The sequence below is a fragment of the Salvia hispanica genome, chromosome 4 (assembly GCF_023119035.1).
Source record: "Salvia hispanica cultivar TCC Black 2014 chromosome 4, UniMelb_Shisp_WGS_1.0, whole genome shotgun sequence".
Classification (NCBI taxonomy): domain Eukaryota; kingdom Viridiplantae; phylum Streptophyta; class Magnoliopsida; order Lamiales; family Lamiaceae; genus Salvia; species Salvia hispanica.
In genome coordinates this window covers 11,096,737-11,122,781 of record NC_062968.1, presented here as the reverse complement: position 1 = coordinate 11,122,781, position 26,045 = coordinate 11,096,737, and the positions used below count along the sequence as shown (strand labels likewise).

Sequence of the window (26,045 nt, the reverse complement as noted above, 5' to 3'; positions counted from 1 at the left end):
TCATTCTTTAATCCAAGTAGGTTTCCCATTAATCTTACTACTCAAATCTATAAGTGAGCAAGTTATTCCACGAATACTTCTGCAAATAGAAGGCTTTAAATATCCATCCAGACTTGTAACCTCACATTGTTTTAAAGATGCATGGATGAAAGCCTTGCTCTATAATCTCAAAGTTACTTTCCGTGTTGCTAGAACAATACCTTTTTTTTTTCTTATATCAACATGTTTGAAAAATTGTTGCATTAGTTGTAAAAAATATAGCCTAAATAGACAAAATTAGGGGTGGGAATGAATTTACACAAAATTATAAATACTCCTAGTCTATTTTTGTCAAGAATGTTTACAGTTATGATGTGACATAGATCGAAAGGAAGTTGCTGGCTCAAGACGATGAACAAACATTGGTGATGAATTGTTCACTAGGAAATTTTGAGAGTTTTCCAACGGATTCCCACCTTGCATCGATGGCAGAACATCGGCATTGGATGTCACAGGCTGAGGCACAGAGGCCGGGATCTGTTGCTCGTTTCTAGCATCTTCCATCGTCGTTGCAACAACCTAATTCATCAAAATATTTCATAATATTGCCATTGATTTATGAACAAGCAAGAGGCAACAACTATGTATAATATGGAGTATTGATTAGGTGGTTTACCGATTCAACGGGGATGGCAAAGATGCTAGAACGTCGGAGATTGGGACGGTGATTGAGTTTTTCCTGGTAAAGGAAGTACTTTTGAGCATGACTTGCAACTTGACTGGACGTGCGAGTCTTGACATAATTGCGAGAGATTCCTTTCCAATTTCCTCTCTGAAGCTTTTCCAATCCAATAAGGAATTGCTTGTGCTCTTCCTCTGTCCATGGAGATGGACTTCCTGACAATTCAAAACAAAAGCAAGGTCAATCAATCCCCAACTACAATAAAACCTACTATAATTTTCCGAGCGTGGTCTCTCTAGTTTTTCTCGAAGTAGACGAAGGTAGGAAACAAATTTGACTTAATTTTACTTCCAAGAAAGGGTTAGACCGTGTCGTATAATTTTTTTTAGAGTAAAGGTCAAAATTGGTCCTGAACATATGCTCATTTTATTATTTTGGTCCTAAATTTTATCTTTTGAATTTTTTGGTCCTAAACATATAGAAATTTGATCATTTTGGTCCTCCGTCAACATTTCCGTTAATATTTAACGGTCAACCATTTTAATCATAATTTTGACCAACTTAAGTAATTTTTAATTATTTAATAACTCTTAATCATAACTTTAATTATTTTATTCATTTTTTTTTATTTTTCATACTTTATGAAGTCTCCGCGGCTGTGGTGAAGTAAATCCCATTTTGTTCTTGCCACCCATTTGCACCGATTTTTCATACGTTATGAATCACGCACTTCCCCATCTTGTCGAGAATCTCCCTCAGGTCCAGCTGCACCGCGACGCAGCCGACCAGCTTCCCGCTGCCGCGGAGGCCGCATCCGGCGGCGGCGCGGCGGTGGATCTCGATCTTCAGGGAGGAGGATCCGCCGCTTTTCTCGGCCAATTTCTCGAGGTCGAGCCTGCTGAGGGAGAAGCAGGTGTTGATTTTGCTGTCGACGGCGTCGGAGTCAGAGGATTGGACGGAGAGGTCGGCGAATTCGTTGGGGAAGGGTTTGAATTTGAGCTTGCAGTAGTAGGAGAGGGGGAGGTGGGGATTTAGGGTGAATCAGAGGGAGAGACTGGAGATGAGGATGCGATGGAAGGCGGATCCATTGTGAGGAGAGAGTGATGGATGGGGAAAGGAGAGAGGGGAAGAAGGTAGATAAATGAAGGAAATGGGGAAAATGAAGAAGGAGAAGGAGACAGGCCGCTCGCCGGCGCCGTCCTCTCTCGCGTTTTTAGGGGAAAATGTTCAGACTTCCTCTTTTATCTTCTTTTTTAAAACTTTAATTTTTTATTTTAAATGATATATTCTTAAAATAATTAAAGTTATGTTTAGGAGTTATTAAATAATTAAAAATTGCTTAAGTTGGTCAAAATTGTGATTAAAATGGTTGACCGTTAAGTATTAACGGAAATGTTGACGGAGGACCAAAATGATCAAATTTCCATATGTTCAGGACCAAAAAATCCAAAAGATAAAGTTTAGGACCAAAATGATAAAATTGGCATATGTTTAGGACCAATTTTGACCTTTACTCTTTTTTTTATTATAATATATCATGCATGAAATATTAGTAGTAGTATATGATTAATCAGATCTAACCTCGCTTAAGTTTAGCGCGGGCGAACGGCTTAGGCGCTGCGTCATCCGCAGAGGCATATCCGCAGCCCTCCTTGGCTGCCTCCGGATTGTTAAGATGATCGGAGAGGTTACTCATGCTCAAGCTCTTCCCGATTTTTATTCTTGCGCCAAAAAGCATGATCTCGCCGTTGTTGCTTCCACCGGAGGAGTCTGCGGAGGGCGGCATAGTGATTTTCCGCCAAACTACGCAAAGCAATAGGAAGGATAAGAAACTCGATGAACGAAGGTGGAGAGAATCGAGTCGCATATATATATACCTAGAGGAATTGGCTCTTTGGAAACATAATGTGTTCGATTAGGTAAATTATTCAATTATCGAATTTTATAAACATGGTAAATTGGAAGATGGTAATATTTTCAATGATCTAAAAATCCTTATATATTTAGCCGCGGGGAGGATTAGGAAATTAGCTTTTCGGTGGAATTATGAATGGATATATAGTTGAAATTTATTCCGAATCTTTGAATTTTTTTAAAATAAAATCTGGCTTAAAAAAAGCAGAATCTTGTACTAATATATGCAAGGTAAAGAAGTAAATTTATGATGTGTATGTTAGTAAAGATCGTGTGATTTATCGATATGGTTTTCCTTGCAATGTTAATTAAGTTGTACGGATTTTGTTAATTGAATAAAAAAAATCTTTTTTCTAAAGATATGTACTCATTGTGAATCCTAAATTATTCTTATACTGGATTGCTAGTGACAATATGGTATAATACTACTTACTAGAATCGTATTAAAATAAACACTACTTCTTGTTGAATAACCAAGCACGTGATCTCTCATTGATTGTTTATTTTTAAATTTATATAAGTAATATTGAGAATATGATGTTGGTATTTTGATTTGTTAATATGTATCGGTTTTCTATCATCCAATAATCATAGCATCTTAGTGTATCGGATGAATTCATAGATAAATATGAAAATTTATTGGTATTTCCTAAGGTATGATGGGCTTGACATTTCTCTCTTTTTGGATTTTTACCTTTATCTCAACCTTCATAGTGAGAAAATTTCTCAATGTTCGTTATCATAAAAGGCATTAGTTACATCAAACTGATGTAGCGGCCAGTCTTTGGTTACAGTAATAATAGGACATGAATAGTACTCATCTTAGCCACTAGTGAGAAAGTTTTTACATAGTCCACCCTACAGGTTTGGGTGTATCCTTTCGCCACTAGTCATGCTTTCTTTGTAAAGCTCAATAATCCCGTCTTGACTCTTTTTTTATCGTGAACACCCAGTAGCATCCCACAAGTCTATTCACCATACACACAAGATCTGGTGGGGTGCAGTTTGTGATAAACATCAAAATCGTCTGTGTGCTTACTCAAATGCACATTGAGATCTTAATGTAAAAACACTTATTGTTAGAGTTTGTATACTAGAAATCACCTTTCGAGTAATTGAATACAGTAAAAACGCTTATTTTATTTTCCAAGGAATAAAACATATTATTTTTGTCGTAATGTTGTTATGTTTTACATTTAATGGATGTTTATTGCATATTTAAATATATAAACAACGTAACAAAGTATAAGTCTTTCTTTTAGTAGACAGAATGTGGGAGACGTCCACTTTAGGTAACACGGTCAGTTCTGAACAAAGAAAAAGAAGAATTTCAGAACCCAGATAGGCCTAGACTACCTATCGAGAAAGGTTGAAATGTCAGTCCGATTATTTCTAAGTCTTACTGAAATAAGATGACACTGGTGTGGTAGAGCACTGAACGGATCTAACAGCGAGATGAGTGTTTATGCTATCTACTGAAAGACGAGGTCTTGATAAATATTTATTTCTTAATTAATGTACGTTAGCATTGAGCATACGGTGATTATGCTCTACTTTGACTTATGAAATGGTGCGTGTTTTTCGCAACCCAATAATCCTGATATATAGGGTAGTGGTGATTAATATCTAGCGGTGCTAGGATTGCTCTTATGTCGAATCGTGCGCGAGGTGAGTCTCGTTTGATAATGTCCTTAAGAGGATCGCGAAACAAAGTTTTATTATTCGCCTTTGGCCCAGACGATATTAAATTTATTTTTTGAGGGGGAAAGCCCATTAAGGTAGCTTGATATCTGGGCTTTCACGCGTCGCCTTTGTGTTGCACTATTGCATGGGCCTGGTGCACCCCACAAAAAAAAACCTAGCTAGTTGGAGTTTTATTACTCTATGAAAAATAAATAAGTGTTTCATGTTAAGTCCACTCTTGGAATTAATAAGATGTTATCTAATTAAGTCCATAGCAGACAATAATTAATTAATGGACATTTATATCTTAAGAACGGGAAATGAATAGCAACACGGAAATCCGGATTACTTGTAATTTCGGATTTGGATAGGCAGTCCAATATTACTTCTGTAGTGGCTGCTCGTATTATTCCAATATAAACTTATACCAAATTGGGTTCAATTTAATTAGTAAAAAGCTAATTGGGGGATGTCCTATCCAAATTCTTTCATAGACCCCTGTCTAGGCCAAAAGGAACTTAATATAAATAGGAAAATAAATGAGACAGAAAATACACTTTATTGTCTACTCCAAAATTTTTGTCCTCCTCTCTTACACAGTGAGGGACGATTTTTCTCCTTCAGCTCTCCTCCGTGAGCTTGAATTTTTCTGTCCTATTTCTTCAAGTCCTAGTATCCCGGTGAGATCAACCCATACTGATATCGGAATAGAGTTTGGGAATCAGCCAGAAGATCCGTGGTTTAGTACTCGACATCTTCACAATGAGCAGTAGCGAGCAATCTTCGATTCTTTGGAAAATCATCAAGGTATTATTCCTGCTCCGTAGAAAAATATGTTTTAGGTTTTAATTATACTTAAAACATGTTTAATTCAAGTTATGAGCATGTTACATGTGAAAATTACGTGAATAGATTTTGTCTAAATAATCTACTAAATAGAACGCAAATTTATTTGATGCACGCTTCTGCTGCCGACCCCTTCAACTTATCACACTCATTGATAGTGAACCCATTTATTAACATCACATTGTCAAACTTTAAGTGGCATTGCAAATGCGCTTGTTTTAATCAATATAAAGACCTCACTAGTTTGCATAACTTCCTTTCTTGGCCAGGTACTACAAACCCTTCAGGTTGCTCCATATATATTTCTTCCTACAATTCACCATTGTAGTCTTCACATCCATTTGATGAATCTCATGATTGTGAAAGCAGCAATCGCAAGTACCATCCGAATGGAAGTGATTCTCGTAACATATGAATATGTGTCAAAGAAGTCATATCCTTCTTGATGCTTAAAGTCTTTTACAACTAGGTGAGCTTTGTACTTTTCAATAGTACCATCAGTTTTATATATCCTTCGCAGGATCCACTTGCACCCTAAATTCTTACAGCCTTTTGGCAAGTCTACTAACACCCATGTGTTATTTTTCATAATTGATACAATTTCACTATTGATTGTTTCGAGCCATAGTGGCGCTTCTGTCAACTACTTTGGTTCATCATCCAACATAAAAGTTATGAAGTCGGGACCAAATGTCTTTGCAACTTAACTCTTTTACAACGTCTTGGTTCTACATCCTCGTGACTTAACCTTGTCCTTTTTGGAGGATTAGAGCTAATAAATTCATTCATCACTCTTTCACTAGAATGATCCTCCTGCATCTTGCAAGGGTACACATTCTCAAAGAATATGGCATTCCTTGACTCAACTGTTGTTCCTTCAGCCACGCAAAGCACAACTGACCTATGGACTAGGAAATGATATGCACTTCTATTAAGTGCATGGCCAATAAAGATTCAATCTACTGTTTTAGGGCCAATAACAACTTGTTTTGGAGGTTTCACTTCTACCTTCGCTAAGCAACCCCACACTCTGAGGTATGAATTGAAAGTTTCTTCTCTTTCCACGGTTCATAAGGAGTCACATCCTTATTTTAAGTGGAATCTTATTCAGGATATAATTTGTCGTTAGCACAAAATTCCTCTACATGTTCAAGGGTAAACCTAAATTAATCAACAAAGCATTCATCATCTTTTTAAGTGTTCAATTTTTACGATCAGCTACGCCATTCGACTGAGGAGAATATGGAGTTGTGGTTTGGTGAATTATACCACTGGCATGGCTTAATTCTCTAAACGAGGCTACATACTCACCATCTCTATCACTTCGAAAACACTTAATTCGACAATTAATTTGATTTTCGGCTTCATTTCTGAAGTCTTTTGCTTCAATTATCTCATCTTTACTTCTTAATAAGTAATGATAACAATACTTTGTGCAATCATGTAATATCCCTAACTTTTAGAAATTTAAAATTTAGAGTTTATAATATAATGGAGTGTTGTACCCTTTTTGTTATTATTAGAAACATAAAAATAGAGAAATAGAAATTAAAAAGAAGAAAACGAGATTAAAAAACAAAAGAGAAACAAAAAGAAGAAAAGGATAATGATATGGTGGGGGGAGTGACACGTGTACTTTCGGGGAATTAAAGAAAAATAAAGATAACCCAAGGGGTGTGGTCGAGTGGCATGGGACTCATCCATCCTTAACCAAATGGCCCGTGAATCGATCTCTGCCTTTGGGTATGGAGCAGCTTTAAATCCTCGGGCCAGCTGTCCCACCCATTGAGGTGCCTACAAATCAGCACGGGAATAGTCACTGCCCTTGGTAATTACCAAAAAAAAAGAGAAAAATAAAGAAAGAGGAAATAAGAATGGAAAAAGAAAAAGTGGGAATATGTATCAAAACAGAAACCCTCTCTTTCCCTCTTTCATCTCTACGTCCCTCTCTGTACTCCATCCCCTCCTGCTCTTTCTCCATTCAGCCATGGCGCCATTGAAGGTTATATTCTTCCATAAGCTCTTCTACCTTGATTCTAAGCACAATATTGATATTAGTTGGATTGAATTTATTGTCCCAAGTTGAATAGGATGAATATCCATTTTTGTCTTTTGTTCTATATTTAAAATTTCGAACTTTGATTGAAATTAACGATGGAATGTGACTCTTATAAGGATTCTTAGTATGAGTTAAGCATGAAAGCTAATTTTAATTATGGTTTTTGAGTTTAGGGTTCTTGAATTTGGGGATTTTATTTTTGAGATGAAATTGTGTAAAGTGACTTTGGAACTAATTCACAAACCACTTCAATCAAACCCTAAAAAAAGATGGGTCGGGCGATTTACACACTTAATATGTGCGATTTTCACACAACGATTTTCCTCTAATTTTCGCTGCAATTTCTCGCTATTGTTCCATTGCTTCACTAATTTCCACAATCTGATTAGGTCCGGGTCGGCTGATTTTTGTTTCTTCGCCGCTTTCATCGGCGAGGGAAGGAAGCGAGAGGGTTGTTTGGTGTTATTGCTGTTGTTTGTTGTTGTTTGGGGTTGTTTTGGTGAGATGGTTGAAGCGGGTGATTGGAGGTGATTCCGGTGGGTGAAATTGAAGAACAGTGTGATCCGATTCTGGGCGAGGGCGGTGAACTCTATTCACCCATAGTTAGGCGATTGGAAAGGAAGAAATCACTGCGCTACTCATTGTCGGCTAGCTAAATCAAGGCCGAAATCGCCGTTGATGAGAATAACGGAGATGAGAAAGGGTGGGTTGCAAGGCAGAGCTCTACGTCAATCGGGGATGAAGGGGTTGGAGGGGTCTGATTTGGAAGCGATTAAGGGGGAGGGGAAGAAGGGGTTTGTAGGTAGGGGTTTATAGGTGCTGGAGACTATTTCAGAATGTCTTGAAGCTGATGATGGTTTGATGGAGGGTTTGGGAGGGGAGGGCAACGATGGTGGTGGTGATGGGTTTCCTGATGGAGCTATTGAAGTGATAGAGAAGGATCGGAGTGCTGGGGAGATTGTAGCATCTACTGCTCTGGGTAGTGCTTTCTGGCGGCCTGATGAGAGAGACCCTAAACAGTTGAATTTTATTCCTGCTGGGATCCAAACTGATCTTGCTCTGAATTTAATGTCATCATAGCCGCTGCAGGAGATGGCCTTTATTGGGAAGCAAGTGACTGAGGATGCTGATATGGGTGCCTCTGGGAAGGACTGTTTGATGCTGGAGACAAGTCAGGTGGAGGTGAATGGAAATAAGTTACAAGTAGATGTACTTGGCTAGGGAAAGGATACAGAGGAAGAGTTTCCTTCGTTGAGTAGGGACAGTCTGAGGGTTGCAAAGGGAAAAGAAAAATACAGAGGAATGGGGGAAATGAGGGGTTGAGGGGAATGGAATAATCGACCAAGGGAACCTGGATAAGAACAAAGAGAACCTAAATTCTAAAGCTGATGGTAACGTATACAGGAAGGAACAACAAAGCCTCGTTGGCAGATGTGGTGCACACAAGGGGCAATTTGCCTGTTAGTTTTGAGCCGGAGAAGATTAGGAAGATGGGTGTGACAGGCGAATGTTTTGGGTTTCCTTCAATCCAATTTTTGGCTGCAGAAACCTAATTCCTTGCTGAGAAATTAGGATATGATATTGTGGGTAAGTTCTCTTATTCCATACCCTCTTCGCTCCATATTCAGAGGGTGTTCATGGGTATGAAATTCAGGGGAGAGTTTTCGTGGAGCTATATAAATGCTAAGCATGTGTTAGTTCAGTTTCTATTGATTGAAGATTATGCAAAACTGCTGAGTGGGCCTAATGGTATGCCGGTTTGGTTTGTTGATCGTTACCCCATGAGAGTGTTTAAGTAGACACTAGATTTTGATCCGTTCTTTGAGTCACCTATTGCGGTTGTTTGGTGTAACTTGATAGGTTTACCTATTCACTTATTTGAAAATCTGTTTTGTTTGCAATTGGAGGCCTTCTTGGGGAACTATTACAGGTGGATCATGCAACAATTAATCGGTTCTTACTCAATCTGGGATTCCAATTAAGCCGAGGCCAGAGTCTTCCGTTGATTATGAATATTCTAATGATTAGGAAGACTCAGCCGGAGAACCAGAGAACCGGAGAGGGGCTGCATTGGTTGTGGCGAAGATCGTGGAGGAAAATGTTTTGAAGAAGGGGAGGCTTATGGATGGGGTCTCATCAGCAAATGGTTTAACATGTCGCTTAACATTCTGATTTGGAATGCTCTAGGTGTTGCTAATGTAAATACCCAAAGCATCATCAAAAGATTGGTAAAAGACAACATAATCTCAGTTTTGGCAATCATTGAGCCTTTAATTAAGTCGAGGCCAGAGTTTTTCAGCCGGAGAAGATTATGAATATTGTGGTTCAGTGAATAGGTAGATTGGAACAAACACCAAGAAGTTAATGGTTTCCGACCATCATAAACTTAATTCAACTAAGGCCACATCTCAAACTTGTATGAAAAAGGTTGGGATCAAGATGGTATCAAACTTAATATCCAATATACTACTCCGTATAGTTTATTAAAGTTGTGTACTATTAATGTACATATATTATTCGTACTCTTCCTATTTCCCAAATAATATTATTACAAAGGCTAATAATAGGAATATATCTACGATTAAGATTGAAGTCCAAGGATGCCACCTACCTCTGGTTTTACGTAGCGTCCCGAACTGGGTGTTGCGACTCGGAGAGGCGAGGACGGTATTCATCCGACTATAGTTTATATCCCGCATAAGAAACTTAGAAACTTCGATGATGAATATCACAAAGAAACCGCTAGATTAAAGAAACTCGATTAATTTGTAATCTCTAAAACGGAAGAACCGTGAAGAAATTCGACATGAATCCGATTGATATGTATGAATTGGTTACATTCATTACCGCACGAATCATTAGAATATTCATAATCAATTCGGAAGATGATTCATAATCGTCACCGTGAGTATCTAATGATGGATTTTTCAAGGGCCTCGGCTTAATTAGATTGTAAGACGCGATCGAAAATGGTGACGCGAACAAAAAGGGGGGCAATCTAATGATGGATTTTTCAGGCGGCCACTTGGCTATCGCTGACTGCCAGCTCTTAGACGTGGGTGGGATGGGCCTAAATTTAATGGCAGGGGGGACATCTTTGAGAGGGGGAAAAGCTACGAAGGGTGGGAAGATGTTTGAGTTCTAGAGTGACAAATCTCCCAAGAATTTTATCCGATCACCGCCCTCTCTTGGGAGTGTGCCGAGTCCCTAGACCTCGTGTTGCTCGTCGCTTTAGTTTCAAAACATGTGGGGGAGGCATCTTGTTTCTTAAGGGGAAATTGAGAGGTGTTGGAGGGGAAGAAATAGGAACGAATGGTATGGTTAATGTGCAAATTAAGTTGAGCCATCTAAAGAAGAGTTTGAGAATTGGAATGGGTTTGTTTTTGGTAATATCTTTTAGAAGTTAAAAAAGGGCGTAACTTAGAGGCCAAGGAAGCTCGGAGAGACATGAACAAAATCCCTCCATGATTCTACAATTAGAAACAAATAGAACAACAGCAATTCTTTTCGATACTTAAAATGGAGGAGGTTTTTCCAAAGAGAAAGCGTCCTTAAAATGGGTGGGCGAGGGGAACACAAAATTCTTCTAAGGTCGGTGAGGCAGAAAGAGTTAAATCAAGAATCCTTATGATTGAGGATGGAGAAGATTCTTCGAAGATATGGATATTAGAACTCAGTGAGAATTTTTTTAAGAGACTCTACCCGTGATGGTGGGTAGTTGGGAAAACCCGACTAGATATTATCTCTCTCTCCGATCCCATGTGAACATGGGTATTGGAAAGGCCACCTTCCAAGAGATAAGAAAGATCGTTTTAGCATCAATGCGAGAGGCCGGGCCGGATGGATATTCAACACTTTTCTTCCAAACTTGTTGGGAAATCATTGATAGGAAGATGTTGCCGCTGATTTCTTTGCTATACTCAAATTCCAAGAGGTATTGCGGAACCCTTTAAATTTGTTCTTATCCCAAATAAGAAGAACCATATAAGATGGCTGAATTTAGGCCGATTAGTTTTTTAATGTTAGAACAATATCATCTCCAAACTTTTACAAGGTTGGCCACTCTTATGTTAATGATTATCGCCCAATCAAGCGGTTTCATTAAAGGGCGGTTGTTAAGTGACAACGTTCTTTTGGCTAAAGAAATGTTTCGTGAAATTTGGAAAGGTATGATGTCCCCAAACATGGTGCTCAAACTGGACATGGAAAAAAGCTTATGATAGAGTTCAATGGCCATTTTTGCTTTAAAGTTTTATGGAAGATGGGATCTCGAACAAATGGATAAGACTTATTGAAAATTGTATTTCTCCTTGTGGTTCTCTTTACGCCCGCCCTTACTAAGGATAGAAAGGACGGTTATCGCGGGCGGGTGGGAAAGAAGCGGGAAGAAGGGGAATACAAAGGGATAATTGGACTTTCCAAATCATAGAATTTAGTTGAATAAAATCGGGGTATCGTCTCATCAATTACATAAACTCAAAGAAATAGTGTTTTAGGGTATTCATCCGTGGTTCCGATTGAGCTGAAATTCGGGCAATGGGTAGTCGACTTGAAGATCTTGATATTGTACGGTAGGATTGTTGATTCGTGAACAGTAAGGGTTGGGTTTTCTGGTGTCGAAGTCAGCCCCTGTTTTGGTGATTTTCTCATCTTGTTTTGGTAATTTGCTTAAGATTGTTTTATCAACCTAGTTGGAGTTTATATTTGTTGTAGAGGTTGGATATTTGATCTTGTAGCAAAAACATATTATAGTGGAGCTTTTGAGTGGACTCTCAAGTCCCGTGGTTTTTCCCTTTTGCTTCAAAGGGTTTTCCACGACAAAATTATTGTCTCAGTTTATATTTATGCTGATTGTTTGTCTTTGATATTATCGTGCCACATTGTGTTGGAAATAATTATCAACTTGTGTTATTGGGAGAGAAAGAACACCGCTTGTGCTTCCGCAGGTTTGGTTGTTTGCTTTCTTCCCAACAATAGGCATAAAAGAGGACATGGAAGGTCTAGGATTTAAAACCATCACATTAACACAATGGAGGTTACAAAAGTGAAAGGCCAAAAGCCTCTCAATTTCACACGTTTTTTCCAACCATTAAAAAAATCCACTATTCGAACTTGACTTCTTTCTTATTTCTTGTCTTCAGGCACAGCTGCCATCTCTTGCTTTCTATTACTGGATGTAACTAGATCTACTGGTAGATGGAATGACAACCATAAACACCTCATCAACTTGCATAATCAACTTCCCATGCTTCTACTAATCCTTAACAAGTTCTATAACGTTGTACATGTGTTTCAACAACATAAATATCATGAACTCGGTAGAACTTCAAGAAGCTGAGAAGGATATCAATTTGGAAAATTGGATCAGTAGACACTCTCCATATCTCAATCTCTGGGAAGAAACTAATCATTCAATTCACATGTTCTTGTACATATGATCCACCTTCCATCAAATAGTTTATTAACTAGCAATTTGCAATGATCTTGCATGTCGATTTTGCTCTATAAAAACATCTAGAAATAATTTCATACAATATCTTTGCTGTTGTTTTACACATAATGTAGAATCAAAGACCTTGCCATTAGATTAGGTGTACACCACAAAATGAATTTATTTTTAATGGCCAACTCGGATGCACTTTTACAAGAGTAAGGGGACAAGGATATGTTAGCACAAACTACACCCCTTCACAATTATGGGCTAGGACGAGAAATAAAGAAAACCATGAGTTGTATCAGCATATTCATTCAGAGTAAAGACTAGGCCGAGATTTAAAGAAATATGTCCAAAATAAATATTTGAAGTTCATTTTGTACTTCTCTAGAGATGGTCTTATGTTACTTAATAAAATTACATTCATCCATTAGCAATTTTTTATCCATGTGAACTTATATTCAGTAAAAATTAGTGCTGCAATGTAACTTAGGTAAACATTAAAGTGAATACTTCAAAAAAAATAAATTTATGGAGACATTATACATTCAATAAATTAAACGCATCTATAACTATTTCGCTGATCTACTGATTTTGTTTTTCAAAACCTACTAAATATGCGATTATACACTAAATTTTCGAATAAATCACTTGGAATAACCAGAAATAAGTTCTAAAGATATAAAGTTTAGAAGTTTAAAACGTACTTGCTGTAGTTGAAAGATTATTCATTTTTTGTTTGAGATAAAGAAAAATGTTAAATCTATAAAGATGTGGGATCTATATCCCACCAATGTGAGTAATCTATATATGATCTAGCTCCTATATGGAGTAATTGTTAAATATATTTTTTTCGAACAAAATTAGATAATTACATAACTCTTATTAATATTTTTTCTTAACAATTGTTTATTTGCAATCATTGAATATTATCTTGTTTGTTAAGCTTTTGTTTTTTTGCGTAGTTTGAGAATAGTTATGTTAAGAAAAACATAAATCGCTGCTGAAATTACCGTACAGATAATTTTATTCTAGTACTAGAAATTTAAATTATTTGATTTAATAATTTTCAAATAAAATCTAAACGAAAAAACAAAGAAAAGGAAATAATATACTTCATCCTTTATGTGAGCGCTTGCTGCATGTTTAGCATTATTTGTATCGTTTTATATATTTAGTATGATTTTAATATATTGTTATTGACATTTTAAATTTAAAATTTTTATAGAAGTTAAAGCATAATTTGTTAGTTTTCCTTATAATTTCAAATAAACGTATTATTGATGTTGTATATTAGGTGATAGTACTGCTTGTACTCCAATATTGGAAATAGGAAACTAATTTTGGGAGATGTACTTTTTTTAACTTTGTTAAAAATAACGAATGGTCCATTAGATAAAGTATGAGTACAATGAGATGGATTACTCTTTTTCTTTTTGAAAAAGCCAAGGGCTTCCTAAGACCACACTAATTAAAGGTGATAAGTAATCAAATAATTTTTGGTGCCGTTGGATTAGTGGTCCATCCCTTTTCTTGTACCCTATATGAAATAAAAGATATAAAAAGACGAAATCAATCCAATTTCTTAGGTTAACGCAACATGTAAATAATTCGTACAACTTGAGCAGTTAAAACTTAAAAGCCGTTTATTGTTATTCGAGTGGTCCAAGAAATCAATACTACAATCAAATATTTTTTAAGAATTTAATAGAATAAAACAATTACGAACAAAGATGGGGACCATGAAATGAAATGCTAAAATCAAGGTACATAGTACTGAAAAGTGAAAGGCTTATACATGCAATTTATTCAATTTCACAAAGGTTTAATGTTGGGAACCATGCATCGTTTTATATTTCTTGGGAAGTTAAGATCAATGGACATTTTGCAGATGGGAACAGCTACCTTAAATCACTCAGATAAAAGCTGTCGGTTACCCATGAATGCTTAAGTGCATTTTGGTCTATTCGTATCGCATTATACATCTGAAATTTATTGTTTCAAAAAAATTAAATTTGACATATACTATTCCAAATAGTTAAACAATAAACATTAAGGGATCAAATTAATCCGCATCCATATAGTTATGTTAAGTTTAATGCTGATAATTCTCGTAGGTTTAGGTCACTTTCAAACACCGGGAAATTGTTAATTACTGACCTTATGAAACCATGTTATCTTAAAACATTTATCTTTTAAAAATTTTAATTTTAAATCACAAATCATTCATTTTCAAACTTTAAAATTTTCCTGAAAATAAAACTAGTAACATCTTTCCTTAATAATCTGACTTTGAAAATTTCCTTATTAATCACGACGAGTCAGAGTGCTGAGATCTCGGGCTGAGTTGTTAGTCTAGTGAAATGAGTTTAGACAAAGTATAAGGTGCATATCCCCAATGATTCATATCGATCGAGTGAAGAAAGTTCATTTTGATAGCATGTATGTATGCGTGTATGTATGTGTGTGCGCGTGTGTGTATGTGTGTGCACGTGAGTGTACGCACGTGTGCATGTGCACACGTGTGTGCTTGTGTTTTTAATACATGTGTGTATGTGCATGTGCGTGTGCGTGTGCGTGTGTATAATGGTGAAGTATGTTCGTTAATCTAAGTTTTGAAATGTGTATATGGCCGATTTCTGGTATAATAAATGCTGGCTAAGCACTTAGCGAACTAAAAACAACAAGAGAGAGACTAGGGTTTCAATTAAAGAGATTTACCCTAGCAATTAATGAAGATCAAGGCAATAAGTCAACGGCTAACTTACGAGAATCAAGACTTAATAGATTAGGCTCAAAAGCCAAAGGTTTAGCATAATTTCAACAAACGCAAAGAGAAAGCGAGCCATGTAATGACACGACTACACTTATAGTTTCAAACATCCATTTTATTCGAATCAATCTTCTCAACACCACCGACCGCCATCGCTCAACCTCGCACATAGGAAAACACATGCGGTGAGTATTTTAGACATACTCGTGGACTCTCCAAAATTTTTAGTTATGCCACTTCCCATAGTGAACTCGAGTTTTGCATTTATTTAAAGATAAGCATCGAGTCACAAAATATATCATGGATGGGCACCAAATAATACCTCCCATTTTCTCATCAATCATCATTTCATAGTGCGACGAAAGTGTGGCCACACTATTCGCCCACAAGATCGGCCGCTCAGAAAGGACCGGCTCCCGATCTCCAATTGTACACTCACTCGATGGGGTTTGGGGCCCTACTCGACCCGAATTCTTTTTTATAGCCGCCGTAGCCTAATGGAGCTACTCACAATCTAGGCATCGGGCAATCACAATATCCAAAAATAATTTATAGGCATGGCATAACATTAATCCACCCTTATTTCTCCAACATCATAAATTTGCACATAGAAGAGAGTTTAGAATAAAGCCCACCTCGATTTTTTTCGAGTTCAACAAAAATGCATTTCTTTTGATATCCACCGGAACGCGAACTATCACCTTTAGTTCATATTTTTCATATAAGTCTCAAATCATGGATTAAAATTATGCATGATCTCACGTTTCCTTTTCCCTTCGATTATTTTCCAAAATCAACAATCAAAATCAAAGCACGATTATCATATCGTTTTTATTCACACAACAACTCCAGATCTTTCATCAAATCGTGTCACGCATGAGTGTTCTTCCACACACAACACACGCACACCCACGCATGTACACGCCTACGAGGCATGCAAACACACACACACACTCTCGGCCACACACACACACCACATGCATCCAATTTCACCGTTTAAATTTTTCCCCCTTCACTCGTTCTAAATGCATGTGGACTCAAGAACACCGATTGATCGGTAGAAGAAAAAAGATTAATAATGAAGATTTTTTTGCAAAACAAACGTAGAAACAATTTAATCTTGATTCTTCAATGAATTCTTGAATGCAAGCTTAATTCTTCTCCAAAAGATGAAGAATTAATGGAGAAAGTTGAATAAAAATTTGAGAGAGTGGGAGAAAGAGAGAGACCGAAATTGGGAGAGTGGGGACGGTTTCTCGTAGTGCTAGGGTTTTGATTTCTTCCTCTTATTTATAGAGTGCAAGATATACTCCAATAATTAAATAAATAAAGATTTGGGAGAGATTTGTTGGTTGTAGAGGCCGACAATTTGGAGAGAAATATTAGGGAAATTCAATCTCATGCTTATTAATAGCATATGATTTAATTTGAATATTTTACGGAGAGAATAAAATATCACGGAAGACGAATATAATAAATAAAATACTCCCCAAGTATAGCCAAAAGTGGCGTGACTTTCCATTCCTTAGAAGGAATTAGATTTAAATCCTATTTAAATTAGGATATGGTAAGATCTCCTTTGATTTGGCAAGATATGCTAGAATATTTGAATTTAATTATGGAAGAGAATCAATAAGGGATCAAATAATATAATAAAAATTATCCCTTCTTCCATAATAAGGGAATTTCGAAAATCCCCCTAGGAATAACATAGATTTCGAAATTTTCATCAAATAAAAGGAATAATCGGGCTTTGGATTTAATTTGGATAACTATCCCAAGCAATAATTAAACCAAGAAAAATGGATTTCTTTCCAATAAATAGGAGGGTCTAAAATTCCACATGATTAAATGATGCTCCTATTAAATTCTCACTCATCCCTTAGGCAAATAATTCACCACAAATATTATTTCCTCCCACATCAAAATATCCACCTTTTTTGAAAATCATCTCCACTTCACATTTTCAAACAACTTTGACCATTCCACGCCTCCATATTTTCCACAATATTGACTATTCAATAGCCACGTCACATATTCCACAAGTTGATCATTCAACTCAATCTCAACTCAAAATCGCAATTAGGTCACAAAGAATATTGCAATTTATCACTCATCATTTAATTTCACATATCATAGCATTAAAAGCATTTAATGCAAAATTTCCCGCCCCAAAAATTAGGGGTTTAAAAAGCGGGCGTTACAATATATGTGTATAAAATAGCATTATAAAGTGAATTAGGTTTATCAAGTACGTTTAGATTGTATGTGAGGATAAGTTGAGTAAGTAATCGTGAAAGGAGCGATTAGGAAATTCATGGGTTTATTGAATGGTTCGTATGGGAACTAATTTGTATAATGTGATTATGTGACCTATCTTGAAAGGTGTTGAGCGTACGTGAATTGGAAAGAAGCAAGGAGTTGTGAACTGTAACCATAAGTTGATAAGGTGGGCTTTTCTCACCTACACTATTATTGTAGCCTTTGCTATCCTACGGTTATGGGGAAAACGATCACGCCCTACCAAGAAAATAATTCCCTTTTGTCATATTGGGATATCCACAAAAATTAATCTCATTTCTAAAAAAAGGAAAGATTCTCATAATATTTTTTTCACTTTTTCTCCTCCTCTCTCTCTCACACTTTACCCACCTTTTCTCCATATCTCTTACTTTTACCTACTTTTTCTCCTCATCTCTCTTATTTTACCAATTGTTCATTAAAACTCGTGCGGGCGACAAATGAGACTATTTTTTGAACAAGGAGATAATATTTATACTGTGGAAATAAAAATGTTTGTTTTGCTATTAATTGTTTTATGAACTCGGCGGTACCATAAAAAATAAGGGCATTCACATTAGTCCGCCTTATATATTCGCCCTTCTCCATTTTTCTTTGTCACGTCGCATTTTATCTTCCAATCCATACACCCGCAATAGTCCGTCCAATAAATCGACCATCCCCATTCTTTATCTTTTTAAATTTGAATGTTATTAAATAAAGTAAAATATTGGAACTACAAAAATTAAAGAAAATGCCTAAAATACTTAATTAAAAAAGTTACAACGAAAATACTTAATTAAAAAAAAAAAAAAAATAAAAAAAAAACTAGTACAACTACGGATAAAACCGAGATCACTTCTTCATTCCCAACTAGCTTGAGCGGTTCATGAATTCCTCGAGGACTTTAGCTCATTCGGGTTCTAGCACGCGGTAAGGAGTATTAAGTGTCCAACAACGCCATTTGCACCGTGACCCTCGATTGCATCGGAGACAAGGCTTCTAGCTCGTACATCGTCGCCTTTGTATTCCCTTCCTCTTGGCGCTTTAATATCAATGGGATGACGACTATCGTAGGCACTCGTGTGCCAAAACTCTCCTCCGTAGCTCGTTCAAGTCCACCGCATTGCCTTGCGATCTGGTGTAGATGCCACGGCGTTGATTTTCGTCCTCTTCATCCACTCTCACTAACCTTGCTTGGAACTTCGGTAAATCATTGACGAAGCCGGATGTAGTAGTGCTTGAACTCAAGAAATACCCATTTTGCGAGTATATCTTCATGGCTTTGTTGCTAATATCTTCCATACTCTTTCCGCTACCACACATCCTCGGGGTGTTGGTGAGGGAAAATTTGGCAATCTCCTCTTTGTTCGGTCCGCAGGTGTGTTTTTGCCCTAGTCGGCTTAGTCGTTGTTTCCATTATGCGCCCCCGACTTGGCCACCCCTCGGTTGTTGGAGTAGACCGAGGTCTTCCGATATATTGATCCAACGCTCGCTAGAACAATCGACTCCTCGGTGGTGTAGTTCGCCTCTTGGTACCATTTTCGGCGTGGGTTTAGATGTATGCCGCTATGGCCTTCCCCGGCATCGGGGTGCCACCGTGTACATCGAGTGACCACAGGAGAACATTGGAGTTTTTTCGGATAAGTCGGATTGGGATTCATATTGAAATTACTATAGTTAAGGAGAAATGAGATAAGGAAGAGAGGATTGATCAATGTAACTCATCCCGTAATCGTTAACTACAACTAATTTAAGACCATATGATTTTAGATCTAATGGTCTATAAATTGTCTTTCGTTTAACAACTACTCCCTCCGTCTGCCATTAGGAGTCACATTCATGGCGACGAGTTTAAAGAAATGTTATGAAATGTGGGTGGAAAAAAGTTAGTAGTGAATAGGGTCTCACTTGATATATTAGTTTTAAATGAAATGAGAGTGAAATGAGTTAGTGAAAGGTGACCTATTACCATTTAGGTCAAAGTGAACCGGGACTCTTATTCGCGAACAGACTAAAATAGAAAAACGAGACTCCTATTCCATGGACGGAGTATCAATTTAGTTGAGAACACAATATCAATATAGTGTAAAATATATCAACATGAAGACATGACAATGTCAACACAATCATGTTGACATTGTCCAAACATTGTATTGACATATTATGTAAAATGTAAAGTTGCTTTACTAAATATATAAATATTTATGAAAATTTTATCAAATTTTGATATCGAAACATATCATGTAGGATCTCATTGGAATCCTCATAAAATTATCTTTAACTTGATATACGCTTTAAAAAATAATTTAAATCGAGAAAGTTATATGCTTTAAATTTTTAAAATATTTTTTAAAAATTAATTATAACTAATTTGTTGTTAATTGATCACTACTGAGGATGGCCTAATACTTGAATTTGAGATTAAAAAAAAGTTCAATATTTTCCTTAAAAATAAATGGCGCGCAGTAAAATAGGGTAGGCGTAAATAGATGAAGGAGGGTTTGGTGGTCCACACATACTCATCAACCCAATCTCCACTCGACAACGCAAACATCAACTAGCCCCACCCTACACCCATCACTTCCCAACCAATACGAGTCACATCATGGTGCATTAATTAATATACGAATATATAAGTATGTTTCTGCATCTCAATACAATACCATTACCACCACAAACGCGAGGGAGAAAGCATATGCTTTATGAGACAGGAAGGAAAGCATCGCTGAAATTAAATATGTCAGGATCAAACCCCACATCCCTCTCTCTTGCCCCCCTTTTTATCGTTTCACATAAATCTGAAGCAAATTTAGGTTTTCTCAGAAAGAGGAAACTAAAACAAAATGGGTCGAGGTAGGGTTGAGCCGAAGAGGATCGAAAACAAGATTAGCAGGCAAGTCACCTTCTCCAAGAGAAGATCAGGCCTCTGGAAAAAGGCTAATGAGATCTCCCTTCTGCGATGCTGACGTTGCTTTGATTGTCTTCTCCACTTCGGGAAAACTCTTCCACTATTCCTCTCATTCTAGGTACTTTTAATCGACTATATTTTTGTCTCTTTATCGTCTTGCATTCACTATAACAAAAAGATTCAATAAAAAGGACATTTTTTTATGCTATTAAGTTACTAATTTGTGTGTTTAATTATATCACCAGCACTTCATAAGCTGTTTTTATTGTTGGTGTCTCAATTTAAATTAGGGAAAACAAACAAACAAAAGAACAAGATAATTTGCTCTCAACTTGGAGAAGTTTTCTTTTGTGTCCTAAATTATGTTTATTTTTGAAATTTTTCAAACACTAGTAATTGCCTCTCAATTTTTGTGTTATTAAAACATAAGTTTTTTTTTAGTGATTCGTCTTTCATCAGAAGCCACCTCATCAGTTTATGCTGTTTTTGTTCATCAATCTTTTTGCTGAAAATAAGCGACTCCATCTACTGTTTTATATAAATAAATATATAAACACACTTACATAATGTATTTATTAAATACATATGGTACTTCCTTTTATTGTTTTTGGTGGTTGTCATCTTTTGATTTTGTATTTAATTGGGTCCTTAAAGGAGCAACTTGATGAATGCTTCTTATTAATTTGTCATTATCAATAGTATAATTTGTTTGTGTCAGTCTTGATGTGGTAAAAAATATGGGGCCTTTCCCAAAAAAAAAAAAAAAACTCATTTGTTTTAGCAGCTATGTGGGTTGGGGAATTGGGTGACCAGGATGAACCCTGTCGGATCGAAGGGTTAGGCCAAATTAAGCAGACCTTCGAAAACTTTTTGTCTTCCATTTGTCTTTTGAAATGATAGTTCTTCATATTCTGATATCTCAATGTGTACCAGCAGTTAATTATAGTTCTGACAGATATTGGCAGAGATGCTGCCTAGTGTTTTTAATTTAAAGATATTAACAAAAGTACTACTCCTCCAGAAAATTTGCGCTTATTTTCTTTTTTGTCCGTCATTTAAAATTTGTCACCTTCGGTTTACCATTTTTGGTAGTAGACTTCACATTCCACTAACTCATTCTCACTCACATTTTATTTTAAAACTAATATATAAAAGTAGGATCCCGGGGCCACTAACTTTTCAACCCACTTTCTATTACATTTCTTAAAACTCTTGCGGGTCAAATAGTGTCAAATTTTAAGGGATGGAGGAGTAATTATTTATATATGCATATATACATGAGGAAAAACTGTAACAAAGCTATGATTTCTATTAGTTTTATTTGGATTTCACTAATCAATACTCCCTAGTTTTTATACAAAAGTTAATTATCTTATACGATGCATTTTGAATTCAACCGTATAATTAAGATGTGACACATAGCTTAAAACATACTGATACTTAAAAAAAAAAAATTCTCTTATACAAAAGTTCTCGTATAATTATACAGAAGTTCTCTTACATAAGTTTGGCATATTATACATACTACTAGGTAATGCGTTTCACTATATTTGCCTGTAAATTGCTTATTAAACTTTTGTCAAATTTGTTTGCATACCAACTTTAAAATCTGCCGATAATTGTCAAACTATTGATTTGTTCTTATTTTGCAATCAATCACAATTTTAGCTCTAATATGACTTAATATAATGTTGTTTCGCTATCTAAAATGTGATGTCATTTTGATTTACAACCTATGTTAGCATCGAAATATTGACTAGTTGCAGAATAAGAAGATATTAATAGTTTGGTTGATATGAATAATTCAGTAATTTATAGGCATATTTTAACGCTGGTATGTAAAATCAGAATTTGGCAAAAGTACGGTCAAATTACCCTAAATTACAGTTCTTCCCATTTTAAAGTAAGATTCATATATACATTTATTAGTAAATAGTTTTGTTTTCATGGTCTAAGACTCTTCATCTCGAATATTTCAAACTTTAAACTTGAAATCTCACACTAACAGATTTCCGTATAGTTGCATCCATTCATAATTATCGACCTTTAGTCATATATACTTCTTAGCCAAGACAGATGACAGGAATTCGTATATGCAATAGATGATCCTACTTGAATGCTTTCACTTGATGAAGTGTATCTTGAAATTTCATTTTCGATCCTCAATTCAAAATCAGGATGCCTTGCAATTTTGGATATATTATATATGCAACACCAAGGGGTTCATTCTTTTACTTGTTTGATACTATTTCATATATATGATAGCATGGGAAGACTTGTTGAACGATACGAGCAACACACGTACTCTCAGAAAATTGGTGCGCCTAACGAACCGAAGGTGCTTCAAGTTTGCTAGTAAATTGTCTACCATTTGAATCATGATCTCAATAGTGATGTGTTTATCATACGTAGGAAGACTTGCTCCTCGACTATCCAAAACTTGGCCATCGTCTGCAATTTCTGCACAGAACTATGAGGTACAGATTCTCTACACCTTATGAACATGAATCTGAAATTCCTTTTTCTTCTAATTTATACTATTCATTTTGCTAATTCAATAATAGTAGTCTTTTCTTTTTCCAAGAGGGGAAGTTTGTTTCTAATATTTTGTATGACATTCTTCCAAAACACCAAACTAAGTGCAGAACACCAAACTAAGTGCATTTAATATCAAGCTGATTAAGTTCGAGAAATTTAAGTTTAATTTGACTAATTTTAAGTTGTTGCAATAAATTTAAGGGAAATACAATATTCATCTATAGACCATGAGTTTGTCTTAGTTAGACCTAATATCTAGATCAGTGGCAAAATCGTCTCAATTATATAATAAATGTATTGCTGATACATAGCATCATCTAATATAGAGTGCAAATTTGTATGTCTAATAAATGGATTATAATCAATGTCAAACTAATTTCTAGGGCTGAACCATCAAAGCCTTTATTTCTCTTTTGTTTTAGTTTATTTTAGAACATTGTTAGATATTTTGAAGTTCATTTTTAGTTCGTTTTAGTTCATTTTATAAGGACTTTATTATTGGCTTGTTTTAGTTCGTTCTAGAAAGTATGAATCAAAACGATTTTAAAATGAACTGTGCTATTTATAATGAACTCTGGTTGGTTGACGGTTGGACATTGGCATATATCACAACCTTCTAAGAAATAATTGAAATAATTTTATTTGTAGGAATTACGCGGGAGAGGATCTAGATCCACTGAGTTTTGAGAGAGCTCCAAACTCTTGAGCATCAACTCCAAAATGCTTTGAAGCGTATTAGGACTAAAAAGGAATTACAACACGTATTCCAATATTTGTCAGGTTCATGTTTAATTTGCATATATCAGAAAATTAAATAATCATTAATTTTTTTTTTTTGTGATGGGGCAGAACCAACTCATGCAGAGTCGATTTCCCAGCTTCAGAAAAAGGTTATTGTTTAAATTATTTGTTTTATAATTTTATGCTCTCTGCATTTAACCCATATGATCATATATCAAGACTAGCTCCAATAATTATTCTTCAAAAATATAAAAAAAAAAATGGGGATTTAAAGCATTTTAGCTCCAGATTATCATTGATCCGGTCTACCAAATTTGTTTACCATATATCAAAGTTTTTTTCTTTGATTTTTTCTTCTAGTTCAAGTTAGTATGCTTTTAAATTTACTTTTACAATTATCAACTAAAAGTTATTACATCCAGGGAGATGAGAAAAAATCTGGTAGGGGCAACTATATACTCTTCCGTGTGAATAATTCTCTTATTTCCTTTTCACATATGTTCGGCGTAATAGTCTCATTTACTCTTTTATTTTGATAAGTGGTTTTAATTTCCACTAATGCCGACCCAATTTATTAAAAGTAATACAAAAAAATTATAACTCATTTCCACTACATTTTTTTATTTTTTAATATAATCCTTAAAACTCAATTAAGTCAAAATAAGACAATTAATAACGGACAACCATATGTAGTATTTTTTTAGTAAATATGAAAATTATTCCCGTTCTTTTCTTCTTTTTCACACTGTAAAATAATAATAAATGTTAAAAGATAAAGTAAAATAAGAAACTTAACTATATTATTCTTTTTACTTTTTATCTCACTTTAACTATTTTTTACTTTTTCAAAAGAAGTGAAAAGAAGTGACTAAGTAGTGGGCGGAGGGGTATGAAACAAAATATTAATAACTTAAAATGTTGTCCTAAGTAGTTGTAAAAAGGAGGAATATTACCTTAGAAAACCTCAAATTATTCAATTGAGCACCTTAAAGTCTAATTCTAGGATAAAATTCTAAACAACATCTTTTTAAAAAAAAAAAAAATTTAATCATTTGTAGAATCCTATATGAATTAAACTACACGTTCAATTCATGAAATGTTTTTCATATTTTCGTTCTTAATTTTTATAATAAAATAAATATTAAAAGTTATAAAAAATAAATATAAGTAGTATAATAGAATTGTAAAGAAATAAAAGGAGAAGAAAAGTACAGAAAATAAAAAAGAGTAAAAATTGATATTTACAATATAAACCCGCATAAACCTTAATCCACTTATGAATTATAGAATATATATTAGTATTTAATTAATTATTTATACTACACTCACACTGGACGATACTTTCAAGGAATAACATTATTATATCAAATATACATATATTAATTATTTTATAGGAGTAATTTAGTGGGACATCTTCTTCCTCAAAATACCTGTAACAACAATTAATTTCCCAATTCACTTCTGCAAATTTGAATTCACAGATTCAACTCAGCGACTTCAGCCCTTCTCAACATTAATTTCACGCAATTTAGTCTTCAATAACTTTGATTTAGGAAGGGCTAAAGACTGTTTTTTAAATTTCAAAAGATTTTAGCAATAGGATGAAAGGGTAATAAATTTTGGGAAGGGCTTGAGCCCTCCTACCTTCATCGTGTCCGCCCCGATTACATCCTATTAGGTACAGTATAATTATTTTTTATCATTAATTTTCTCTTTTATTAGTTAATAATGAATTGTTATCATTATCCAAAACTAAGACTTATAATTTTGAACTTCAATATTTACGTAAACAAAGGTTAAGTATGATTTTTACTAGATATACGAGTGTGACAGGAGTGGCATACATAATTGTAAACCCTAACATGAATCGGTGAATCCAGATTAATTAATTTTAAAACTATGATAAAACATAGGAAATGAATACTAGTATTAAAGAAAATAAAGATAAAAATCTAGAAAAAAATTGAAAGTGGGACAACAATTGTGGATAGTGAATTAAGTGAGTATTGTTTAATTTTTTTATAAAAGTGAATGAACACAATATTTGGATTTACTTTTATTCCCTCTTTTCTTACTAATTACTTTAATGCCGTTCATACTATTTTTGTTAAAATATAAGTACACTACTGTCTTAAAAAAATACAGGGATGTATTCATTTTTTCAACTTGCAAATATTGTTTAAAAATAAAATATTTGTAGTCCAT

General features: G+C 35.2%; 1 protein-coding gene and 2 pseudogenes across 1 annotated transcript; 2 read left to right on the top strand and 1 right to left on the bottom strand.

Moving 5' to 3' along the window:
• On the bottom strand, positions 1-2,447 carry LOC125220348 (transcription factor MYB1R1-like). The gene is made up of 4 exons (XM_048122512.1): positions 2,243-2,447; positions 656-876; positions 401-558; positions 1-79 (listed from the first exon to the last, which is right to left on the bottom strand). Exons 1-4 carry the CDS (start codon positions 2,445-2,447, stop codon positions 1-3), a joined length of 663 nt encoding a protein of 220 aa, XP_047978469.1.
• A 1,841-nt stretch (positions 2,448-4,288) lies between these two features.
• On the top strand, positions 4,289-4,423 carry LOC125185707 (annotated as a pseudogene).
• Positions 4,424-20,492: 16,069 nt separating this feature from the next.
• On the top strand, positions 20,493-23,840 carry LOC125185384 (annotated as a pseudogene).
• The last annotated feature ends 2,205 nt before the right edge of the window (positions 23,841-26,045 follow it).

Coding starts and splice junctions, on each gene's coding strand:
- LOC125220348 (XM_048122512.1), bottom strand. CDS start 2,447: ATGCCGCCCTCCGCAGACTCCTCCGGTGGAAGCAACAACGGCGAGATC. Junction 877..2,242: donor CCGCGCTAAACTTAAGCGAG/GTTAGATCTGAT, acceptor TTGAATTGTCAG/GAAGTCCATCTCCATGGACA. Junction 559..655: donor TTGCCATCCCCGTTGAATCG/GTAAACCACCTA, acceptor TTGATGAATTAG/GTTGTTGCAACGACGATGGA.